Source organism: Corvus moneduloides, chromosome 4 (genome assembly GCF_009650955.1).
Source record: "Corvus moneduloides isolate bCorMon1 chromosome 4, bCorMon1.pri, whole genome shotgun sequence".
Taxonomy (NCBI): Eukaryota; Metazoa; Chordata; class Aves; order Passeriformes; family Corvidae; genus Corvus; species Corvus moneduloides.
The window spans coordinates 59,934,648-59,960,139 of NC_045479.1; the positions used below are offsets into that span (position 1 = coordinate 59,934,648).

Consider the following 25,492-nt stretch of genomic DNA (forward strand, 5'->3'; position numbering starts at 1 on the left):
AAATTAAATTATTTTTGTTATCAGAGTAATGCATAATACATTAATTTAAAATAGCCTGCATAAATAAAACTTTACAGAATTGACTGTGACACATATAAAGAGATGCCATGAGACTGTAATTCAAAAGGATGGTCAGCTCATTAAAAACCCAGCATGATGGTTCCATCTGCAGACAATTCTAGAGGCTGTATTGTCTTATTTGCACCACTCATGTTAAGCAATCCTTCCATTGCTCACTGCTGCATTCCTAAAAGCAGCTAGCAGGAATGCACCTTGATTGGGACTCTCTTTCTAAGTAGCATTATGCACTAGAGATGTGTAGATGGAAGCCAAGGAAAGAGGAAACTATGACACCTGGTGACTTTTGTTAGTGAGGGGAGCTTTTGCTGAAGTTAAACTTACAGTACTAGCTCGAGAAAACAAATGGTATTTTTGCAGAGGGACAAACTAGAGCCAATGCCACTCACTGACATCAGTGGAAGTTAGAGGCTTATGGCCTCCATGGCTTTGAGCTTCCTAGACCTGCCTGCTGGAGAGTATTGGGAGATTTGGTGCTCAATTCCTGACACCTCAAATTTCAGAAATCTTAGCTCAGTGCTTTGATGAGTTGAGTTCACCAGTGTCCCAAGCCATGAAGTTGTAGCCTCAAAAGTTATTTGACTTACTGAATAAATCTTTATACATGCACATAGATAATTGTCTGTTATATAGGCACATACTCCTATTAATAATGAATGGCCTTCAGGGACAAGGCATAAATCTGCATTTACACCACATCCAGTTTGCTTTTGACCCCTTGTCACACAGACCCAAGCAACAGGGTGTGAGGAAACACACACCTATCACACCTAATTTCTACAAAAAGCAACATGAATCACATGTAGTACTCACAGCACGGTGCCAGTGCTCTTCCTCTTGATTGTGAAGTGTGTGGAATCCTCTGAGAACTCCACCTCATAGTTGGCTTCTTCAGCGGTAACCCCGGGGCCATTGATCTTGAGTGGGACTTCAAACCGCTGCTTGTTGGGGTCGTAGAGCTAAAGCAAGGCGAGCAGGGGGCAGGTTAGCTCACTCCTTAGCATGTGCTGCTTTGATTAAATCATTCCAACCCCCCAAGTACTCACCCTGAACCGGAGTCTGTCCTTTGTCTGGAACTCCACTTCCAATACAATGGGGGAAATGTCATTTCCGAAGAGGGTCAAGGACTGGCGCTTGTTCAGTGTGACCCTGCAGTGGAGACAGGTGCTGGTGCCCACCACAACCCATCACGGGCTGAGACCACCCTGGGGCAGGCCGGGGGAACCACCCAGCTACTCTGTGTCAGCTCTTTAAAAATAAGTCATTGACTTACTGAGAGAAATAATCCCCGAGGTCAGTTTAGGCCCTCCTTGCTGTTAATGGATGAAACAGGGGCCACCAAAGAGAGGAGGCCTCATAGTCTCCTGGGACACAGCTCCCAGGGTGCGAGGTACCACTCTGTGCCTGCACGTGGTTTCCTCACCAGCGGTGTGGTGAGAGCACAAGCCCCAATTCTGCGGCATATGCACAGGGAAAGGTGTCCATTACCCTCCTTGTCGCATGTGCATCGGAGCAGCCTGGGGAGAGTCTTCGGCGAGAGCGCCCGGCGGGGGTCGTGGGGCAGCGCCAGCCTGCAGCACCCAAGGCGAGCCACCCGCACTCACCTCCAGCCTTTGTCCGTCTGCTCGGTGCTCCCGCTCCGGGCGTAGCCGTAGGGGCTGTCCTCAGGGAAGAAGCACCAGGGAGCGTTGGGCACATCGGTGGAGCACCAGGTGCAGCCCCGCGCCTCGCAGGCCTCCTGGGAAGCCCCCGGCTGCGGGTGGCAGTCAATGCGCTTCTGCACCGCCACGGCTCCGGGACACTGCGCATCCTGCTCCGAGCCGAGGCACCCGCCTAGGGCTGCGCACGGGAAAAGCGGTCAGAGCAGCCGAGAACCGCGTTAAAAACACCCCACAGCATTGCAAACTTTAGTCATTCCTTTGTTTTGGGATGTGCTTTTTCCCCATCTTAGGGCTAGTACCTATGATCCCTTGGACTAAGATGACGGCAGAGCAGCTGTTTGCTCGTAACCGAGCAAGAGCAGCAACCGCTTTCTTTTACAAGCCGAGGCAGTGGGTCTGTATTATTCAGCACTCAGAGTTGCTTGTGCTCAGCTGAAGCATGACTTGCTTGAAATACTCATAGAAAGTTAAATAGCTGGGTAATGAAGCTGCTGGTGAGGAGTGAGAGCAACACTGCAGGCTGGCGAACAGGAGGGATGCTTCAACAAGGACTGCTATAGATATTAAAATGTTACATTTTCTGTATACTTACGTTATACACAGATGTTTTCTATCTATAGAGATACAAATATGTGATAAGCAGCTTGCACTTGTATGATATAAATAGAAAAATACTGATTATATGTATATGTTCATATTGGGTTTCTTTTCTGTATTGTATGACTACTGTATCTACGTAGTTTGTGTTAATACAGATACGGTTATGAGTAAAGGGAAGATGCCAGAGGTAAAAGAAAAAGCATATATTAGTCACTCACAGAATCATCATGAAAAACCTGTTAGTAAGGTGCTAAATTATCCCCTTTTCCAGCTGCAGATCAAGCCCTGTGGTTCCCCTCCGTGTTGAGAACCTCCCAAGAGCAGGAAGACCACAAGACCTGCTCCCTACTGTGCTGACAAACTGCTGTTAGCAAATATTCTCAGAGAGAGCAGACATATCAAAGGCAGCATACTTATTTTGAAGTTAATTTATGTCATTTTAGTCATTTCAGCAATATTCAAAGATTAAATCTACTTGAACAGTAATTGCCCTTTTCTATAAAATGACTAATACCTCTGGTTTATTTTTTTTTTTCAGGTGGACTGTTGTGTGCTTGAAAGCCTAAAACATGAGTGTTAATGCAGTCTGGGCTTCTTCACAGAAAGAATTTTACAAGCAGATGTGCACAAGCAGTAATTATATATACTGGAGAAATGTACAGAACAAAACAGTAGATTCACTAGAGAATGCCATCATGCTGCAATGCCAGAGCTGATTTCCAAGTAGCGGATAGGAACACAGAAAAGCAGGAGTGCCATCTACATCTTTTTTGAGAAAACTCTCATCCCCCTTTTATACGGGACCATCTGACACTCAGGTCTGATGCTCCCAGGCTGCTCAGCAGAGCTCACTGCTCGCTGCCACAGTGCCTCATTATCATCTTCTAGAGGCTGGAATTAACAGGAATTATCTGGCTGTTAAACCTTTGCCAGCTGCTGGGCAGGCAGGATTTGCTTTCACCTCTTTTCTGGGGCAGAGTCATGTCCCACAGGCTTCATGCTCTCTGTCCAGCATTCACTCCTCATGATGTCACATAGAAAAGCTCTAAATTCTTATCCTCTTTTTCATCTAAAGCATAATAAGAATATGAGCATCCTTCTGCAAGCCCTCAATTATTTCTTCTTGGAGGACAAAATAAACTAAATCCATCACATTTCATTTTGGTTTAGGGTGTGTTTTCTAACGGAAGTCAAATGCAGCATAAGCTTTTTCATTGCTGAAATCAGAGTATGACTGAACATACTACAGCAGATTATTAATGTGGTGTCATTTTACACAGTATAGGTTTGTGGGAGACTTTTATGAACTAATTGGCCTTGTAAAATACTTTCAAAATACTTCTTATGAATGATATTGTGAATGAAAAAGCTAGTTCAAAGGAAAAAACATTGCCCCAGCAGGAGCCAAGAAATTTCTTTAAAATTTTCTCTCATTAATGCAAAGCTTACATTTCCCAGAAAATTTTAAAAACAAAGACTTGCAAGTGTGAGCAGCTGAATAAGGCTGGAACCTTCCTCATCCCTTCTTCCTGGATTTACTTCTATTGTAGTACAAACATGATAGCAGCAAGCGGGAAGATATAATTTTCCTTCCCTACTTTAAAAAATAATTTTAAAATCATCATTTCCACTGTATTTATGGCCCATGTCTGTAAACATACAAAGAAGATGAAATCCAAACAAGCAGTTGAATATATAGCAACATCTATGGCTACTTGCTGCTTTTCCACGATAATTTCCACGGGAACAGAAGCTAAAGCAAGGTGGTTGGAAAAATATACGTGAAAAATAATCCTCGTTGATTTTTAAAAACCTTGACTTTAATTTTGAAAAATTAGATTAAAATTAAGGCATAAGGAAGGAATTAAAGTAATACCACACAGTTTTTAATTTAATAGTATTAGTCTTTACATTTTGGGTTCATCCATACATTTCAAAAGCATTTGCTGCAGAGGTTCCCTCCTCCAGCAACACAGTAATATGTATTCTCCCTTTATTATGCTCTAGACCAAATTAACCTCTGGTATGCTGGGGTAAAAATCACAGAAAAAGAAACTAACAAAGCAATAGGTAACTCTCAGGAGCTGAATGATCCCACTGATTCCCTTTTGCCCGTGCTGGTGCCCAAGTGCTGAATACATTGTAGAACTGGGGCATATTTCTAAACAAGCCAGGTCAGCTGTCCTCCCACAGTCACCTCAGGGTGGAGTCAGTACCATGCCTGCTCTCTCCTTTTTCATGGAAAACCATCTATCACCTCTTCTAACAGCTCTTCTATCGTTATCACATTTATATTTTGCTTTTGAAGCCTAAGACAAAATACGAATGTGGCGCATTTACCTGCAAGCACAACAGCCAAGAACCACAGGCTCCTCATCTTTGCCACGGTTGAAGGAGGACTTCTACAGTCACCCTGAAGCCTTTTATACAAGGCAGGGGCACAATAAGCACTTGTTCTGATACACAATCAGAAGCATTGCAAATATTTTCTCAGCATTCATATCTTTGATGAGATTAATTGTAACACATGACCTTGCCTGTGTCTAAGCAGATGAGATACAGTTATTTATTTTTCCACACACTGGGTTCAACTTCTGAATTTCAACTGTGAGAGGAAAACATGATCTTCCCATGACTTCTTAGAAAATTAATTTTTCAGAGACCACCTTTTCTTTTTTGACACAAACATGTTCAGACATTGGGATTTCACTGCTTACCCTTTTTCTGATTTCATGTTATCTTTTGTCACACATGTGAGTTTACAGCACAGACGAAGTTTGGAGAAAATCGAACAGTCAAAGAATTCTCCATTAAAACAAGACACTAATACCATGACCTTTACAAAATGACATTTTTCTTCCAATTACTTGATGGCAAGAACTTTCAGAGCAAAGCTGTGAAAGCTCTGTTCTGTGGTAAGGCCTGGTTTAGGTGGAATATCTTTCTGGAAGAAAATAAAATTTAAAAATACATCTTTTAATGAATACATGAAGTTATACTGGTGCCTATCAGGAGATAGTTATGCCAAACAAAATATCTGCACTGCCAAGCATCACTGGAGAGGAATATCTGCGACTCAGACCATGGCCACACAGCCCCTACCATGGGGTCTTGTCAGAGCCGAGCAGCTGGACCAGAGGGAGGCTTTTCCCAGCTCTGCAAGGACTTTTGTCCTGCAGTTGCAGAACAATTAATGTTCATATGAATCTTACACACACAGCCATGAGTGTTCAGCCCCAAAACCAGGGGTCACCAAGCTCTTGGCATCATTTGTGTAGCTTGGCACAATGGGTGCCCACTGGGCCAAGGGGAACAGGGACCCTCCACCAGGCACAAAAAGCCTCTCATGAGTCTTGCATGTAAATCCACTCTCCGCTGGGAATTTGCTCAAAGTTGATATAGACCCAAATTACTTTGTGTGTACAGCCTTTGAATAGCCAAAAAGTATGACAGACAAACACCAAGTGGTAGTGCTGCTGCTTATTTTAACTAATTTATACATTGTTTCTTAACAATATATATCATTCATCACCCATTTCTAAAAAAACTCAGAATACAGGGGTAGCCTCAAATTGCAAGCAGTATTTTCATCTCCTTTCAAGCTGAGCAGAGAAGGAAGTATTTCCTCCAAGATCAGTAAGAGGCATCAGAACTTTTCTTTGACAGCCCACTTGTAATAAGGTAAGAAGTGTCATCTCATAGGAACAGGAGCCACCTGCTTCATTTTATGTCTCTACTGTACTTAGTGTGAAGGAATCTCCCTAGGGTTCCTAAGTACTACAAAAACACAAATAATGGCCAAGGAGAACACAGACATGGGATACCAGAACAACATACGGGCTACAGTACTCAGCAAGCTACTCTATTGCACTGTGTAGGTGGGGTTTATATTCAAGACATTTGTAAGGGAAGTGAATTTTTTTATTAGGAAGTATGATGAACAAGGCAAAAAAGCAGTTCACATTCACATCTTTATTTGTTACCTACACGAGCTATAATTTACAGACTGATATTTTCTGAAAAATAAAAACAAAACAACCAAAAAAACCTCAATATCCAAACACTGTATCTGAATCTACATAAAACTTTAAAATTTGCAGAATTTACAAATTAATATTCAGAGCAGCTGGGTAAATTATACATCCTCCCTCCATATCCAGGTTCCAAGAGCTTTAAAAGTCATACAGGCACAAGATAAGATATTTCCTTTGTACAACCATCTATTTACATAGCTTTTCCCAATGTATGTGGTTCAGTTCTCAAAGTAACTGCCAAGGTTTTCAAAACAGTGTATTTAAAATACATTTAGCAGCATATAAAATTAGATAAGAAGGAAAGACAATTTGCTTTAAAAAAAGAAAATGTGAGATGATAGAAACAAATCCATAAGAAAAATAGATTAAGATATATTTATCATGACATTAAGAACACCTAGTCATTGCAGAACATAGGCAAAACACAAATAAAACATAGCCATTTGTGGGCATTTGAGTTCTAGTCCTGAGCACAGAGTATACACAGCTGCACAACTTTGGTCAACACAGATTATATGCTATCACCACACAAATCATATGGCATTTGCTGTTATCAGGATACAGCCATGTCAGGTATATGTATCGTTAACAGCTTCTTCCCACCTATTATTCACTCCACTTTCCCAATAACAGTGTAACTGACCTTTAAAATCTTCAAACTGCCTCTCATAATCAAAGGCTTATTCTTGGGACACATTCCTTCCCTGCTACCCTAAAATGCAAAACAGCTGATCATACTTGTGAGTGAAATACAGCAGAGCACTTTTGTTATATATTTCAGGTTATAATTTTGAGATGGATATTAGAGAAGACTGAATTCCAGTTAATTTAAACTGCAAGTATTACATATGCACACAAATTCAGCCATAATATATAGATACACATGTGACTGTTGAGACATAAGCATGTTACCAAGAGGTTATTAAATACAGTACATATTTTAAGGACAGCAGGTCTAGTGGAAGAGTTCACACATTGTCAGTCCATTCCAGTCATCAGTGTTTACCTAATAAACATGCAGCAAACTGCCTAGAGTGCACCTCAAATTGATCAATATATTCCTTTATCCCCCGTAATTTCAGTTACTGGCAAGATCTTCACTTGCATCTCCTGGATCTGAGATCTGTCCATCTATTATATTTCGAGCTTTCCAGATCCTCACAGTGCGATCACTGAAAACCAAAACAAAGCAGTATTAGAGCGCTGTAATTACACTGGGGAAGGAGAGAGGGCAAAGGGGGGGCAGCGGAAGCTTCCTTAAAAGCTTGAGTGTCTTATTCAGAAAGGTATTGTTGGCAAAATAACAATTCTTTAATGGACATGCAAGGGTTATTCCACCTCCAGGAGATTTTGCAATCTAACGTGTACAACACTGAAGATCCCTAGCCTTACCACAGCACTGGCTATAGCCTTTAACCATCTAAGAATGTATAAAGACTTTATGCCTAAGGAAAGTAAAATCCTACTGTAGGAACCCAGAGTGCCGAGAATATTTCTCTGCCTGTTTTGAAGGGCTTTTACCCCCCTGAACAACACTGTTTTAACCTCCAACCTTGGAAAAAACTGCCTATGATCAGACAAGAACTAGAAAATACAGTGGTGTGAATTAGGTGATAGACTACTATGTAAGATTGTCACAGGGTGAAAAATTTAGAGGTTTTAGGCTTCTCTTTGTAGTAAATAGGTAAGAGCAAGAAACATCAAAATGGAGGATTGTTGTTGTTCTCCAAACCTTCTTCTTCTTCTTCTACTCCATATTCTGCAGTAAAAGTAATTTGGGATGATTGGACAAAAAGTTCCGCAGTTCCTGGCCGTGTTACTGGATAATTGGTAGGAAAGTGAAAATAATATACATTTTTAGTAACCATTGGTTAAATTATCTTTAAAAGGCCGTGTAAATCTTGATAATTGGACACTTTTCTCCTTCATTCTCTGCTCTGTGTTATGTCTGGGTCATGCTAGTGACTCTGTTTCTCTGCTAAGACTTAATAAACAACTATCTAGCAGCAGTGAAACTCCAGGAAAGTCTCTGTTTTCTCGAACTCCTTGCAAGGACTTTTAAAACTCCCTCTCCCATCAGGAGAGATTTGATTTACGGCACAGTTCAGTGTCATCCTACTCCCCTATTACCTAATTTTCTAAAATGGTAATAGGTTTAAGTAGATTGACATCAGAGGAGAGCTTCCACCATGTAACTATTTGCAACCGAGCAGACCATGGGCAGAATTAGGGACAGACTCAATAGGACAGGACTACTTCCTGTCATTTGAAAAGTGTGAAATATTATAACAGCTTAAATCAAACCCCAAACACGGTCAGTTTGCACAAGAGGTGTCAGTCTATTATAAGTAAAAAAAGCACAGAACCACAGGACAATATGAAGACCTAACTCTCCAAAAAAAATACCCAACAAACCCAAACCCCTTTGCAAGGTGCTAGACAGCATATACCAGCGTGCTGGTGCTTAGAAGCCCAGACTGTAATTCGGTACTTTCAAAAAAAAATCACTGTTTACACTATTTTAAAATATGTGTAAATAAAATATCACATAGAATGTGTTACAAAACTCTATTATAATTTAGAAGTAAAATAAAGAGTTAGTCTTGTTAAATAGTAATTTATTCCATGGAAGGGAAGTTATGAATTTCTCATAAACATTAACTTGAGTGATAAGCTACATTGATTCATATATTTCTCACAACCCCCTGAAAAGAAACCAGCAGGCAGAGCAGACTTTGTGACAGTTAAAAGTGTTTTGTGACTTGTGCCTTCATTTCACTGTAAATTGTTAGGAACACTCTAAGTTTTTTAGATCTTAACCCCACTGCTAGAAATGCCAAAAGGCTGTAATTTTTTTTTAATGACAAAGAAAGGAATGAATTTCAGACACATGTATGTTCTAAATGGATTAATAATCTTTAGGCAAACAGAGACATAAGCTTTGACATGTCTACCCCTATCTATTTCTGCTTAAACATAAAACCTGACCACCAAATATGAAAACTTGGCAACTTTGAAATCCTGCTATGATTCAGAAAGACCTGCTTTTAATTCAGAAGGCCAGAAGCTTCCACAATTGGCACTGGAATGTAACACATCAGCTTTCACAGCTTCTGTGCTCAGACTACACCACAAAGAGGCTCTGTTGCCATCTCCTGCATGTTCTCTGTAACAAGGTATTTTTCCTGGTCAATTCCCCTGAGGTTTTAGGTCCTCAATTTGCTCACTTTTACTGAGGAAACAAATATTCAAATCAAGGTGTTTACAGGACAGTAGGATAGCTTGCAAAGCTTCTACTGTATGCCAGCACTTAAAAACAAACCGACCAACAGCCACATGCCACGTCTTTTAGGAGAATTTCCACAGGTCAGGAATGAGTCCTACCAGGAAATAGTCCAACTGTAGAAACAACCTTATAAAGTTCTCAAGTATTGCCAAAATCTCCCTGCCATCCTGTAGATCAGTGGTCTCCAAACTTTTTTTAATCGTGCACCCCTACTAATAAAATTTTTTTAAGCCCACACTGCTATGTATATTTATTAATTATATACACATAGCACTGAATTCTAATAATTTATTCCAGCACACCACTGGGTAATGTTGTGCATCCCCTGGGGTGCAAGCAGCCCACTTTGGACATAGCTGTGATAGATCATTAGCACTGAGGAGTACGGATTGGACCAAGTCTCTGGATCCTTTCTATGAAGTGACTTACACATGTCCTAAATGCATGTGCATGGACAGAATTCTAGCAGAGGACACAAAAAAGAAAGATTCATAGAGAAGAACTCACTCTGCTGCTGTGAAAATCTGGCTGGAGTTGGTGCAGATGGCATTTATAGGGCTGTCATGTCCCTTCATCTCCCCAATGGGTGCGAAGGTATCCACATTCCAGAGCTTGAGGGTGCCTCCCCTGCAGCCGCTGAGCAGAACCGGCGCACTGGGCACTAGGCCAAGAGCACAAACCCAGTCCTTATGAGCATTAGGAACTTGCTGAAAGAGAGAAGGCAGGCAAGTCTCACAGGGCTGCAAAAAATTCCAGAAGAACAAGCACAAAAGGGGAAAAATCCCAAGTTGTAAGCCTGGTTCCTGTCCTGCCCCAGTTTTGCTACATGGCTCCGGGTGGCTTCTCCACCTTTAGAGCAAGGAGAGTGCTAACTTCCAAGAGGCTTTTTCTATACCATGAGGTTGTTTCTTTTTGTGAAATAGTACTGCAAAACAAGAAGGAAATCTAATATGCACAACTGACCTAATGTGGAATAGAAATCAGTTCAGGATAATGCTAAGTCTGCATGTTTTCAAATGCATATTTAAATGCATTTTTGAACATATGGTCTCTGTATATGTTTCAAGTCTGTCTTTAAAATTGCTATAAAACACATAAAAAGAAAACCCAAAATACTGTTCAAAAATACACCAGGAAGACAGAAACTGTTTCTATATTTGCCTTCTTTCTTTCTTCTTTTCCCACTACACATTATAAATTGATTTTGTGATTTGGCACTTCACAAAAATACATTAATTCTTTATTGAGGAAAGGCAATAGCATTTTACTTCTAATTCAGAAAGCAAAATGCTGCACAGACCAGCTGCGAACAACATCCTTTTGGTAGCAACAAATAAATATATGGGGAAAATAAAAATATGGGGAAATAATAGCCCAAGTTTGCTGTCTTTTGGGGGGACCAAAGTGGCTTTTCTCCAGTTTGGTTTGGTAGGAACTGCTTTGCTTTGCTGCATTGCTCATAATGGAGCATATTCAGCTTTCTAGGATCATCCTGGTGTTTCAGCTATAGTATACACAGCTACCACAGCACTGGCAGTCTGGTTTTGCCGCACTTCATGAAACTGGGGCGGGGGTGGTTGTGGTTCTTATAAATCCCAATTTTGTCACAGCAGGGTTTTGTGACTTGTGATGTATAACACCAAGTAAAGCAAATGATCTCCAAATCCTCTGAATACCATGCTTGTTAAGTGATTTTCATCAATTATAGAGGATCAGACCTGTTCAATATGAGTATGCCAAACCAGGACCACTGATGCAACATTAGCATTTATACTGTAAAGCAACTCAGCTGTGTTTCAGGTTTTGGCTGCTGGGTAGACTAAGAAGAGGAGCTATTCAATCTGCGACCTTGGAGATTTTGAAAACTCAGCTCAGCAAGGCCTTGAGAAACCAGACCTAACTACAAATCTGGCCTTGCTTGGACCAGCAGGTCAACTTCACATGGTGTGACCTCCAGTGGGCCCCTCCACACATGATTATCACATGATTAGCAAAGTAACAGCACTTCTCATTCCCTAAAAAAGACAATGAATAAAAAATAATTTATATTCTGTCAAACGCTTCAGTCTCACCTCCTTGAAAAACATACAGCATTTTATAGAAATAGAAATAAAAACAAAGAAGAAAGTGTGAGATTATTTTTATCAATTTCTACTTTTAAAACCAAGAAACAAACAGGGGAATGCAAACTAGAGAAATTATGAAATGCACATATACCAAAAGGAAAACAAGAAAAGTGATATAACTAGTCCAATTTACATACTTCTTCACCCTGGTCCTGTATTCTTTCTGATGTTAAATTAATTGCAATAGCAAAAATGCATATTGCATAATATTTTAATGAGCCTAAAATATAAGAGTGGAGACACTTCTTGCAACTTTCATGAAGTCATTCTGAGAATACAAAATCTTTCCAGTTCCTGTGGTTTCGGTACAAGCTGCTTAGTACATTTTTCTGAGCAGACAGATGTGAGGGCAGATGTCCCAATATGGCCAAGTGAAGATTTTCTGTAAGAAGCTAAATTCATGAATCCTTATTTTAACTGTGAAGTCTTCATAGTATTCTGAAAAGGAACTGGCACCCTGAATGATTGATTTTGAATGAAGGTCAAGCTGAATGATTTTGAATGAAGGTCAAGCAAGTTTATATATTTATGGAATACTAAGTATGCCCATATAGAAATTTTCTTTTTAAAGTAGCCAGTCCATTATTTTCTCATGTTCCAATACTTTTAAATTCTGTTTGTTTCCTTGCTATCAGTCTGCATATTAAATGCATGGTCCTCCTTTCCCCCAAAATTATTGCAAAAACAGCACTCTCTTCTAGTATTTGTTTTTCTGCTTTCCAGTTCTCGCTCAGTCTCAAGTTAATTAATCACACCTATACCTCAAGAACCTCTCATAAGACTTAAAAGAACAGATCACCTTATTGCAGGTAGACAAAAATCAAAGTTCTTCATGCCAAACAAATTGCAAATTCCCTGGATTCTAAGTCCTTTTATACCTGCTCCCTTTTTTTCCTTTTTACATAAGAAAAACATACAGCAAATGTGTTCTGACAGCAAGCATTATTATGAGTGTGTTGTATGCATTATGTAACACATGCATTGTATAAGGAGATGAATCTAAGGACTAAGACTGGGTGGGGTGCCACAGGCTGTAAAAGCTCTTCACAAGAAAATATTCTGTAGCCCGATCTAAAGTATTGTTTCTCACTAATGAGTTCCCAATCCAAAATTTACTAACTTGTCAAAGACAGGTATCCAATGACTCCAGTCATAGATGAGGCAAGTGCTGCTTTTGTTCTGAAGCAGAAAAACAAACCCCACGTACTCAGAGCTAAAATACGATAACTACTTCATCAGAATTTCCTGATGCTACACGCACAGAAGAGAAAAGCAACTGCATGTAAAGATCAAGCGCATTATTGATTTCTTTCTTAGTCAGTGCTCTATGCCTTCCCTATTAAAAGCACCAGTGTCTATGTGAATAGTCACTGTATGAGCCTGAGCATTTACACAGCCTGAAAACAGTTCTACAGCATGCCTGTCACAGCAGCTGCATGATTTTTTTCATTACCTGAAGAAGGTCTTTTTGAGACAAATCCCATTTCTTAATTCCATTATCTCTGGATCCACTAAAAAGGTTATCGCCCATAATAGCAAGTGCTTCAATGCCATCATAATGAGGAGGTTCAAAATTGTGTGTAGGACTTACACTTCCAAGAGCCCCTTCAGTCACATCAAACATCTAAAATAAATAATAAAATATGTTATGTGAAATTTTCTGTCATCTAACCTGCTTGAAAGTCATGCAGCAAATAACTTAGGGAAAAAACTTGGGAAGTCTTATTACAGGCCACTGTATCATGATGTATATCTGACAGAATTTATCTACCAGAACCACACCTTTCTCGTCTTCTACCTCTTGCCTGAAATGCGAATACTCCACTGACTTCGGAGAAGACTGCTCTGGGAAGAAGTACTACTACTACTTGAATATCATATACAGCAGCTTCAGAGGAAGGGCCCATATGTACCCTGTGTGGTGGGCTAGAAAAACAAAGCTCATGAGTGAGTTTGGGAAACATAACTCACAGTGGGAGAATTGCACAGGTAAGTAGCTTCAGAAAGAGGCATTAATATATTTTTCTGAACAAGTTGTTTTGGTAAGGGTTACATACTATTACACACCAATGCTTTTCATAGACACACCTCTCTCCTTGCCTGTGCTCCAAGAATGGGGTGTTAAAACAGACTCTTTAAGTGAGGTTGTTTTAACAATTTAAGGCATAATCAATCCCATCAGGTCTTTGTTCCCAGAGCTGCAGTGTAAGCAATCCTGTTTCATTTCACATTGTAGGGAGCCAGAACTCAACCAGTGAGACTGAGATGAAAAGGAACAGATGAGCCGTAACTTTTTAAACCACCAGCTCTGTGTCACAAGCAAATGTCAAACTTCATCCTCTATTATTTGCTCTTTATTGGCCTTTTAGAATGAGTAAGAATGACAGTAGAAAAGGGAGAGCTTGAGAGTGTAAAATAATACCTTGTGAGCTAAAGGTATTTTAAAAGTTACCGCATTCAATTACATGTATCAGTTCCAATTGTAACCAAAAGAATTTCAATGATAAACCAGAAAAATCAGGTACCTAGAGATGCCTAACATTACTGACTCAGTAGACAAGACAATAGCTTCCTGTGACAGTATCTGTCACCAGACCTAGTAGTCCAGCAGACCTACCCATGCAGAGAACCAGAGACTGTTAAGGGGCTAAAATGGACCTTAAAGATCATCTAGTCCCAACCCCTCTTTGGTAGTAGGGACACCTCCCACTATACCAGACTGCTCAAGGCCTCATTCAGCCTGGCTTTGAACACTGCCAGCATTGGGGCATCCACAACCTCATTGGGCAACCTGTTTCAGTGTCTCATCACCTTCACAGTGAAAAATTTCATCCTAATATAACCTAAATTTCCCCTTTTTCAATCTGTACTCATTACACCTTGCTCTATCACTACAGTTCCTGATAACGTGTCCCCCTCCGCCTTCCCTGTAAGCCCCATTCTGATCGTGGAAGGTTATGAGGTCTCCACACAACCTTCTCTTCTCCAGGCTGAACAGAAGCATCAAGAATTCATAGACAGCTGCGCTGACTATGCACATACAGATCATTTATACTGTCCAAAGTGGCTTGACAATTCTGGAGGCATTCACTTTGCAGAACTGTTGGGGTTTTAGTTTAGTCTGTTTTTTTCTCTGTTAAAGGAATTTTCTCCCATATGCATGTTGCTAGGGGACAAATAGCTGTACTTAAGAAAGACAAAAGGGGAGTGGGGCGGACCTGGCTACTCCTTTGTCTACACCTGGGTGTGAGTTCAGTTCGCTCTGAACGTCCGGAGAGAGAAGCTGCAGAGAAAGGAGCTGCTGCTTCTTTCTTTTTGGCCGTTCTTTCTTCCTGCTGGAAACAACGCCGGGACCCCAAAAGCCGCTTTCCCTGCCCTGCTGGAGACCGAGCTGTGGCTGCCCTGCTCCGCTGCTGCTTCGAGCTTTCGCTACGCTGTAGCCCTGCTCGCCCTGCCTGCCTGGGCCTCCGTGGGTTTTTCCCATCTGGATACATCTCGTCTGCCACCCGGGATTTGCGTTCGTCCCTGCCATTCCAGCCTGCTGTTCCTGAGAGCCCGGGATCAACTGCCCAGCGGTTTGTGAAGCCTTTGTTCCATCCCTTCCCGGGATCCCGGGGCACCGGTGCCGCGTGTGTCCCGAGCTCGCTCCGGAGCGCCCCCTGCAGCCGCGGGGGAACCATCGCACCTGCCCTGCTCACCGGGAGCCGCCAGCGCCCCTGCCGGCTGCGAGCGGAACTGCACCCGAGGGGAAATAGCCTGACAGCCGAGAAGGCTGGCACTGGGTTTGTGTTTGCTGTTACTGCCAGAGTTGTTGTTGTTTTGTTTGACTGGTTATATACATATATATATATATAGTAAAGAACTGTTATTCCTATTTCCCACATCTTCGCCTAAAGGCTCTTGATTTCAAAATATAATAACTTGGAGGGAAAAGGGGTTATATCTGCCACTTCAAGGGGGGCCTCTGCCTTCCTTAGCAGACACCTGTCTTTCAAAACCGAGACAGATCTTGGCGCCCAACGTGGGGCATAAGGGCATTAAGAGATAGAGGTGAAAAAGGAATAACAGTTCCTGGATAACTTTATTTTGTGTGCTGGATATTGGAACCTTGTTAGGCAGCACTATGTGGTCTAGTTTACCCTGGTTCGGGTGGCATGTGGCCGTGGCTATATTCTTCCCCTTTGCAGCTCCTTACTTGAATATGGGTCCTCTGACTAAGGCTACCATTGCTGTTATCCAGCTTGCGTTATGGGTCGAGAAGGTGAGGAATTCATGGGTTTTTAACTTCCTCCGGAATGTGGGCACATGGATAAACAGCTATCACACACTGAGCACATGTTTTTGGGGTTATGTTAACAATGGTACCTTCTGTGAGGAAATGACACCAGGGGAAGTTTTCTCCCAACCCCTCAACCAGTTCTTTGGGCCCACCCCATCAATTTTCGAAGGGTTTAAATTCCCTCTGAATACTAACCATCTGCTGCTGATAGGCCTACTCTATTTAGCATTCAAGGATAAGTTGAGATTGGCTTGGATATCTACCCGGACACCAGCCCCAGAGACTAGAGATCCTACCCCAGAGCCTGATCCTGCCCCAGAACCTGACATGGCCCCAGAGAGTAGAGTTCCTACCCCAGAGCCTGATCCTGCCCCAGAGCCTGACACGGCCCCAGACACTAGAGATCCTACCCCAGAGCCAGAGCCTGCCACAGCCCCAGACACTAGAGATCCCGCCCCACAGACTGATACTGCCCAACAGTCCACCTCAGAAATGGACTACCCAAACTGGGTGGGGGTACTGGCAAAAGGGATGCAGGAGATGTGCCAAGAGATGGGTCAGGTGCGCCAGGGGATATGCCAGGAGATGGGTCAGGTGCGCCAGGAGATATGCCAGGAGATGGGCCAGGTGCGCAAGGAGATGTGCCAGGAGATGGGCCAGGTGCGCAAGGAGATGTGCCAGGAGATGGGCCAGGTGCGCCAGGAGATATGCCAATTGCTAAGGGAATACACCTCCTCAGCTAGTGAAAAACCCTCTCCCTGCCCCAAAGAGGGTGAGTCCGATGGTGCAGCAGTAGAACCCACGGATGTTACAACCATCCAGGCTTCAGTTGAACCACAAGGACAACCACAGCCAGTAGCAGTCGCCCCTGTGCAAAGGAGGAAGTATAAGACCAAATCAGTACGACCAGTCAATGATGATGGGCAACCAGGGCCCTCACAACCAGCAGGAGAGCCAGAGCCAGAAGTCATCACTGAGTCCCTGTCGCACGACAGTCTCCGTGCTATGCGAAACGACATTGTGCGAAGGGGGCGTGAGCCTTATACCACCTGGCTGCTTCGGGTTTGGGACCTTATGGGCACAAGTGTGCAACTGGATAGTGGTGAGGCAAGGTATCTGGGATCGTTGACCCAGGACCCAGGTGTGGACCAGATATTTGTGAGGGAGCCAGGGCCTCTCTCTCTTTGGGAGCGGCTCTTAATGAGTGTGAGAGAAAGGTTCATTCACAAAGAAAGAATGCAGGAGTATCATCATAGAATGCAGTGGAAGACACTCGAGCAAGGGATCCAACAGCTAAGAGAGGTGGCAATATTAGAGGTACTCTTTGGGAAGGATGGACAGCATGATAATGACCCCGATAAGGTCAGGTGCACAGGACAGATGATGTGGAACCTGGCAAGGCTAGGGCCATCACAATACACCACCTTCATTGCAACGATTGATGCTGACAATACCCGAGAAACAGTGGGCTCTGTTGCCAACAGGCTCAGGCATTATGACAGCATGATCAATGGCCCGCTAAAAGCTCATGTCTCTGCTGTGGTCCAGGACCTCAAAGAGGAGATGAAGGAGATGAGGGAGGAGATGAGGGAGGAGATGAGGGAGGAGATGAGGAGGGTCAGCGTGGCACCAGTGCGAGTCACAGGCCCCCAAGTCAGAGCCCGTCGTCCCCCTGCGAGAGAGAGAGGGTACACCCCACGAGCTGAGCTGTGGTTTTTCCTGTGTGAGCATGGGGAAGACATGAGAAGGTGGGATGGGAAACCCACCTCTGCCCTGGCAGCGCGGGTGCGTGAACTCAAGGAGGGAGGCACTAACCGAGGGGGTTCCGCTAAGGTGAAGGTAGCCTCAGCCTCCCGTGACCGAGCTGCCAGGCACTACAGAAGGGAGGATGATATGTCGGATCCCCTTGAAGGTACCTCGAGCATGTACGCCCAGGGAAAGAATGATAACCAGGGCTAGAGGGGCCCTGCCTCTAGCCAGGAAGAGGCACGGGAGAACCGAGTTTTCTGGACGGTGTGGATCCGATGGCCTGGCACATCAGAGCCACAAAAATATGATGCATTGGTTGATACTGGAGCACAGTGTACTTTAATGCCATCGGGACATGTGGGGGCAGAACCTGTATCCATTGCTGGGGTGACCGGGGGATCACAGCAGTTGACCCTTTTGGAAGCTGAGGTGAGCCTGACTGGGAAGGAGTGGCAAAAGCATCCGATTGTGACCGGCCCAGAGGCCCCGTGTATTCTGGGCATAGACTTCCTCCGGAATGGCTACTACAAAGACCCAAAAGGACTCAGGTGGGCATTTGGGATTGCTGCTGTGGAGGCAGAGGGCATTAGGCAATTGAACACCCTGCCTGGACTATCTGAGAATCCTTCTGCAGTTGGGCTCCTGAAAGTGGAAGAGCAACGAGTGCCAATTGCCACCTCGACAGTGCACCGCCGGCAGTATCGGACAAATCGAGATGCTGTGATCCCCATCCACAAGATGATCCGTGAGCTGGAGAGTCAAGGGGTGGTCAGCAAGACCCACTCACCCTTCAACAGCCCCATCTGGCCTGTGCGCAAGTCTGACGGGGAATGGAGATTGACTGTGGACTATCGTGCCCTGAATGAAGTGACTCCACCGTTGAGCGCTGCCGTGCCAGACATGTTGGAGCTCCAGTACGAGCTGGAGTCCAAAGCAGCAAAGTGGTACGCCACTATTGACATTGCCAATGCATTTTTCTCCATTCCTCTGGCAGCAGAGTGCAGGCCTCAGTTTGCCTTCACCTGGAGGGGCGTGCAGTACACCTGGAATCGACTGCCCCAGGGGTGGAAGCACAGTCCCACCATCTGTCATGGACTGATCCAGACTGCACTAGAAAAGGGTGAGGCTCCAGAACATCTGCAGTACATTGATGACATCATTGTGTGGGGGAACACCGCAACCGAAGTGTTTGAGAAAGGAGAGAGAATAATTCAAATTCTCCTGCAAGCTGGTTTTGCCATCAAGAAGAGCAAGGTCAAGGGACCTGCCCGAGAGATCCAGTTCCTGGGAGTAAAGTGGCAAGATGGACGACGTCAGATTCCCATTGAGGTCATCAATAAGATCACAGCAATGTCTCCGCCGACCAACAAGAAGGAAACACAAGCTTTCCTAGGTGCTATAGGTTTCTGGAGGATGCACATTCCCGAGTACAGCCAGATCGTGAGTCCTCTCTACCTGGTTACCCGCAAGAAGAATGATTTCCACTGGGGCCCTGAACAGCAGCAGGCCTTCGCCCAGATCAAACAGGAAATTGCTCACGCCGTAGCCCTTGGCCCAGTCAGGACAGGACCAGAGGTGAAGAACGTGCTCTACTCTGCAGCCGGGAACAAGGGTCTGTCCTGGAGCCTCTGGCAGAAGGTGCCTGGTGAGACTCGGGGCCGACCACTGGGATTCTGGAGCCGAAGCTACAGAGGATCTGAAGCCAACTACACTCCCACAGAGAAGGAAATCCTGGCAGCTTATGAAGGAGTCCAGGCTGCCTCAGAAGTAATCGGCACAGAGGCACAACTCCTCCTGGCACCCCGACTACCGGTGCTGGGGTGGATGTTCAAAGGAAAGATTCCCTCCACGCATCACGCCACCGACGCTACTTGGAGCAAATGGATTGCCCTCATCACGCAGCGCGCCCGAATTGGAAACCCAAGTCGCCCTGGGATCTTGGAAATAATTACGAACTGGCCGGAAGGTGAGACTTTTGGGTTATCTTCTGAAGAAGAAGAGGAGCAGGTGACACGTGCCGAAGAAGCCCCACCATATAACGAGCTACCAGAGAGTGAAAGACAATACTCCCTCTTCACTGATGGTTCCTGCCGAATTGTAGGCGCTAGCCGGAAATGGAAAGCCGCTGTATGGAGCCCCACACGACAAGTTGCACAGGCTACTGAAGGAGAAGGTGGATCGAGCCAATTTGCTGAGCTCAAAGCTGTCCAATTAGCTCTGGACATAGCTGAAAGAGAGAAGTGGCCAAAGCTCTACCTCTACACTGATTCATGGATGGTAGCCAATGCTCTGTGGGGTTGGCTGGAAAGGTGGAATAAGGCAAACTGGCAGCGCAGAGGAAAACCAATCTGGGCTGCTGAAGAGTGGAAAGACATTGCCACTCGGGTAGAGAAGCTATCCGTGAAGGTCCGTCATGTAGATGCTCACATCCCCAAGAGCCGGGCTAATGAAGAACATCGTAACAACAAACAGGTAGATCAGGCTGCGAAAATAGAGGTGTCCCAGATAGACTTGGATTGGCAACATAAAGGAGAGCTGTTCCTAGCTCGATGGGCCCATGATGCCTCAGGTCATCAGGGCAGAGATGCCACCTATAAGTGGGCACGAGACCGAGGGGTGGATCTAACCATGGACAGTATCTCCCAGGTTATCCATGATTGTGAGACATGCGCTGCGATCAAGCAGGCCAAGCGGGTGAAGCCTCTGTGGTATGGCGGGCGATGGTCCAAATACAAGTATGGGGAGGCCTGGCAGATTGATTACATCACACTGCCTCAAACCCGCCAAGGCAAGCGCTATGTGCTCACAATGGTAGAAGCCACCACTGGGTGGCTGGAGACCTACCCTGTGCCTCACGCTACTGCCCGGAACACCATCCTGGGCCTGGAAAAGCAAGTCCTTTGGAGGCATGGCACCCCTGAGAGAATCGAGTCTGACAATGGGACTCATTTCAAGAACAGCCTTATAAACACCTGGGCTAGAGAACATGGCATAGAGTGGGTGTACCACATCCCTTACCATGCACCAGCAGCTGGGAAGGTTGAGCGGTGTAATGGACTGCTTAAAACCACCTTGAAGGCACTGGGTGGGGGGACTTTCAAAAACTGGGAGATGCATTTAGCAAGAGCCACCTGGTTAGTTAACACTCGAGGTTCCACCAGCCGAGCAGGCCCTGCCCAATCTGAACCCCTACAAACAACAGACGGGGATAAGGTTCCAGTGGTGCACATGAGAGGTATGCTTGGAAAAACTGTTTGGGTAAAGTCTGCCTTGAGCAAAGACAAACCCATCCGTGGGGTTGTTTTTGCTCAGGGACCAGGTTGCACCTGGTGGGTGATGCAAAAGGATGGAGAGACCCAATGCTTACCTCAAGGGGACCTTGTTTTAGGGTGAACTACCCATGGCTCTGTACTTGTATCAGTATCAGCATGTATATTTGTATATAATTTGGGTAATGCATAGATTTATATGGTTAAAAAAGTTAAGTTTCATGTAACATGTTAGTATGGGAAAAAATTCGGGGTGGATAATGTTGGGGTTTTAGTTTAGTCTGTTTTTTTCTCTGTTAAAGGAATTTTCTCCCATATGCATGTTGCTAGGGGACAAATAGCTGTACTTAAGAAAGACAAAAGGGGAGTGGGGCGGACCTGGCTACTCCTTTGTCTACACCTGGGTGTGAGTTCAGTTCGCTCTGAACGTCCGGAGAGAGAAGCTGCAGAGAAAGGAGCTGCTGCTTCTTTCTTTTTGGCCGTTCTTTCTTCCTGCTGGAAACAACGCCGGGACCCCAAAAGCCGCTTTCCCTGCCCTGCTGGAGACCGAGCTGTGGCTGCCCTGCTCCGCTGCTGCTTCGAGCTTTCGCTACGCTGTAGCCCTGCTCGCCCTGCCTGCCTGGGCCTCCGTGGGTTTTTCCCATCTGGATACATCTCGTCTGCCACCCGGGATTTGCGTTCGTCCCTGCCATTCCAGCCTGCTGTTCCTGAGAGCCCGGGATCAACTGCCCAGCGGTTTGTGAAGCCTTTGTTCCATCCCTTCCCGGGATCCCGGGGCACCGGTGCCGCGTGTGTCCCGAGCTCGCTCCGGAGCGCCCCCTGCAGCCGCGGGGGAACCATCGCACCTGCCCTGCTCACCGGGAGCCGCCAGCGCCCCTGCCGGCTGCGAGCGGAACTGCACCCGAGGGGAAATAGCCTGACAGCCGAGAAGGCTGGCACTGGGTTTGTGTTTGCTGTTACTGCCAGAGTTGTTGTTGTTTTGTTTGACTGGTTATATACATATATATATATATATAGTAAAGAACTGTTATTCCTATTTCCCACATCTTCGCCTAAAGGCTCTTGATTTCAAAATATAATAACTTGGAGGGAAAAGGGGTTATATCTGCCACTTCAAGGGGGGCCTCTGCCTTCCTTAGCAGACACCTGTCTTTCAAAACCGAGACAAGAACACACACTACTCGGCAGCACACAGACATGGCTGAAATATCCCTGGACATTCTAGTGGTGTAAGTCAAGAGGCGGGCAGACTTAGGAGGATTTATGCAGCCTGGCCACAGAAAAGGAACACACAAGAAGGACAGATAAACTTCTATGACTGTTGACAGCTTTGTTTTCCAAAAGCCCTCCCACCTCCTTGCTTGTCACATGACAAACTTACATTATGATGATGACATCCTGTTGTTCCCATTGAGGTCCTTCACTCATTACCATGCCAGGATGGCAGCTCACAACTAACCCAATATTCTGAACTGTGCAGAAAAGTAATTCTCAAAGTGTCTTCCTTTTGTCTCCCCATTGCCTAAGAATCCCCTGGCCTCCAACCATGGGGACACTGGTGATGGGATTCAAATCCACAGCCCAAACTGTCAAACTGTGCACCAACCTCTCAGGCAGTTTTTTGCATCTGGCACAGTGCACAACCAAGCATCCAAGAATTGCAGAATAATATGAAAAAAAAGAAAGCCCAGCTCAGTGAGAAAGCTCACACAGGTTCTGGCTCCTGCTCCACTCCCAACTGTGTTCATACACTTTTTCCAGTGTGTGAGAAGTATAAAAACAGAACAAAGGGTACCCCCTCATAACAAGGGGTTTCTTGCTCATTGTCTCTTTGGCCTCATGTATCACACATTCTTTGCAGTGTGAGGGCCAGCTTTATGGATGATCTACAATTCCCAGAGTCTGGTGATTTGGGTGTAGCCCTGAGAAACATGAGCTTGTGGGTTCAAATAGCCACTGGCTGAGGTGAGCCAAAACAAAAGAAAAAGAGAAAACCAAATAACCCCCTCCTCCCAAAAACCAGATTCCATATCCTTGACTGCCAAGAAGCAGAAAAGTGTACTAGCCACCTTGGCTGAGAAGTGCTGACCTCGCTCTCCCCTTTCCCACTTCAGAACTTGGATAACACTTCAAGAAGAGCCTGGGCTAAACCCTAGACTCCCTTATGTGAGGACCACACAGTGTGTCTCTGCTGAAACAATTAGGTCTGCACTCCAAAACAGAGGCCCTGGCTTAAGATAGTTTAAGGAGCTAAATGTTACTTAAAAGTAGATTTCTCCAAGACTTTGTACACCTGACATCCAATTTAATGGGGATTAAGAAAAAGCTTAGCTAGAGACAACCATACTTCCATCTTCCTTCATGAAACAAAAAAAGCACTGAAGTGGTGTTTATTATGACTGAACACTGTTCATGATCCATGACTGGTGAGATAATTTCCATCCTGGCTATCACATTTTGCACGTGGAGATGTAAGTCACTTCTGCTGAAGCCTGCATCCCATGCTGATGTGCCAAGTTAAAATAAGAAAATACTAGTGGTTTACCTTTATATAATGATCCTTTGAACCAGTGACAATAAGATCTTGTCCATTAGAAATTTGATCAACAGTAAGGCACATAACAGGACCCTGGTGACCAGTTAGCTTTCCTGTAGACTGAAATCTTCAAGGATATGAGAAGAAATGAGGATTTGTTAATTTTTCATATATCCAGTACAGTCCATAGCACAGTTTCTGACAGAATGGATGTTTTTATTTTCCCTATGTCTTCAGTACTCATCCTCTGGTTTACCTATACTCTATTGTTCATATCCATGGAAAAATATTAAATCTATGTTAAATACAACAAAACCCTGCTATTTATGCAAAATAAGAATTAAAACATTTAAAAGTAAAGATGAATCAGTCCCCTTATAAGTCTTTTCTGTATTTTGAATGCACTCTTTGGGAGCAGATTCTATTTGGAAAAGTGTAATTATAGTGCAGCTATCATAATCCCATATTATATTACATTACTTCCATTGGCTTCCATCATCTCATCAACAATTACTAGTCAGGATTCCCATACTCACCTTACAAGAGTGTGTTTTGTAGTGCCTGTCAAACAAAACCTTGTGTTTTTCCAGTCATTTTTACTGAAATGATTCACCACAACCTTAACACATGAGAAAATCATTATGTCAGTAACCACCACAGATGGATTAGCTGATCCGTAACTTGACGATATTTTGCCCAGGTTATAGACACTACCATAAAGAAGAAACACTTCACCAACTGTTTCATACGCACAACTTTGCTGCCTATGCACATGTAACCACCTAAAGAACATTCTCTTCTGCTGGTGTTCAGTACCTTTTCAGGTCCCACATCCTCACTGAGTTTCCAGCAGCTGCATAGAGGAATGTGCCAGTTGGATTTAGTGCAATTTGATTGATCTGGTTCTCTCCAGCTGGGATAGCAACTGTTCTGTTAGTACTTCCTGAACATGCATCAGCAGGCATAGCCTGGCCTGAAGACCTGAGTACAGAGAAGAAGAAAGAAAAAAAAGGAAAAGATCCAAATTCTACAGTTTGCCATACTTTGTATACTGTCTAAAAACAAACCTATTTCACTGAGCAAAAAAGGCTATAAGCCAATTACAAATACTGAACATCTGATAAAACTCTATATGCAAATTGTTTTGTGCTCCCATATATCACTGGTGCCCCATACTGACTTAGCCTGAACATGCAAAGAAAGCTTCCATTCCCAACAGTGTACTTATATTACACTGCAGTATTAAATTAAATATAATAAAATATATCTGAAACTAAGACTCATTTGAACTCTTGGCATCTGAGGTTCAGCATACTCACGTCAGTGTTCGAATGCACTTTGCAGAATCTCTGATGTCCCACACTTTGATATAGGATGTTGAGACTGTGAAGACCAGGCTAGTGTAGTTGCAGTATTTAATAGAAACAACATTATTTGGATGACCCCCTAAAGACATAATCTCTTGTCCAGTTACCAGATTCCAGACTTTACAGGTACGATCTAAATAAAGACAAACAAAAAGGGGAAAAATATTAACAATAACAATAAAAAAAATCTCAGAAAAATCTCATGTTTTTCCTAAACTCAGTTATTTAAAAAAAAAAAGTACATGCATTCAATTGCACTCATACATTTTCCTCCATTTCTGTAGACACCACAGAAAAACAGCTAAATTAAGTAGGTCTTAAAAAATACACACAGGCATCCATCTATCATCATCAAAACTAAGCAAGAGTTATCATTAAATGTGCATTCGAGATCTGCATACTAGCTCCCAAAGTATTTTAAAAGGATAAAAATCTCAAGGGAAGTGAAAATACAGACAATTTAGAGGCTGTAAAGTGTGGGTGATGATAGATGATGAGAAGAATCCA

The 25,492-nt window shown here is 43.9% G+C and overlaps 2 protein-coding genes across 10 annotated transcripts in view; both read right to left on the bottom strand.

The window, feature by feature from the left end:
• LOC116443654 (sucrase-isomaltase, intestinal-like) overlaps positions 1-6,203 on the bottom strand; it is a 63,451-nt gene extending 57,248 nt beyond the window's left edge. Inside the window, exons 1-4 of the mRNA XM_032107960.1 lie at positions 4,680-6,203; positions 1,683-1,917; positions 1,125-1,227; positions 892-1,037 (exon numbers count right to left, since the gene is read on the bottom strand). Of these exons, the coding sequence (XP_031963851.1) occupies positions 892-1,037; positions 1,125-1,227; positions 1,683-1,917; positions 4,680-4,716 (521 nt within the window). The 5' untranslated portion in view covers positions 4,717-6,203. The remainder of the gene's footprint in view (positions 1-891; positions 1,038-1,124; positions 1,228-1,682; positions 1,918-4,679) is intronic.
• Positions 6,204-6,292: 89 nt separating this feature from the next.
• Positions 6,293-25,492, bottom strand: part of KIF21A (kinesin family member 21A) — a 95,803-nt gene continuing 76,603 nt past the window's right edge. For all 9 annotated transcript variants that reach the window (XM_032107951.1, XM_032107956.1, XM_032107954.1 and 6 more), the window contains 6 exons: positions 24,938-25,118; positions 24,435-24,599; positions 23,628-23,745; positions 13,239-13,409; positions 10,167-10,366; positions 6,293-7,545 (listed from right to left, as the gene is read on the bottom strand). In XM_032107951.1, coding sequence (XP_031963842.1) covers positions 7,452-7,545; positions 10,167-10,366; positions 13,239-13,409; positions 23,628-23,745; positions 24,435-24,599; positions 24,938-25,118 — 929 coding nt within the window. In that variant the 3' untranslated portion in view covers positions 6,293-7,451. The remainder of the gene's footprint in view (positions 7,546-10,166; positions 10,367-13,238; positions 13,410-23,627; positions 23,746-24,434; positions 24,600-24,937; positions 25,119-25,492) is intronic.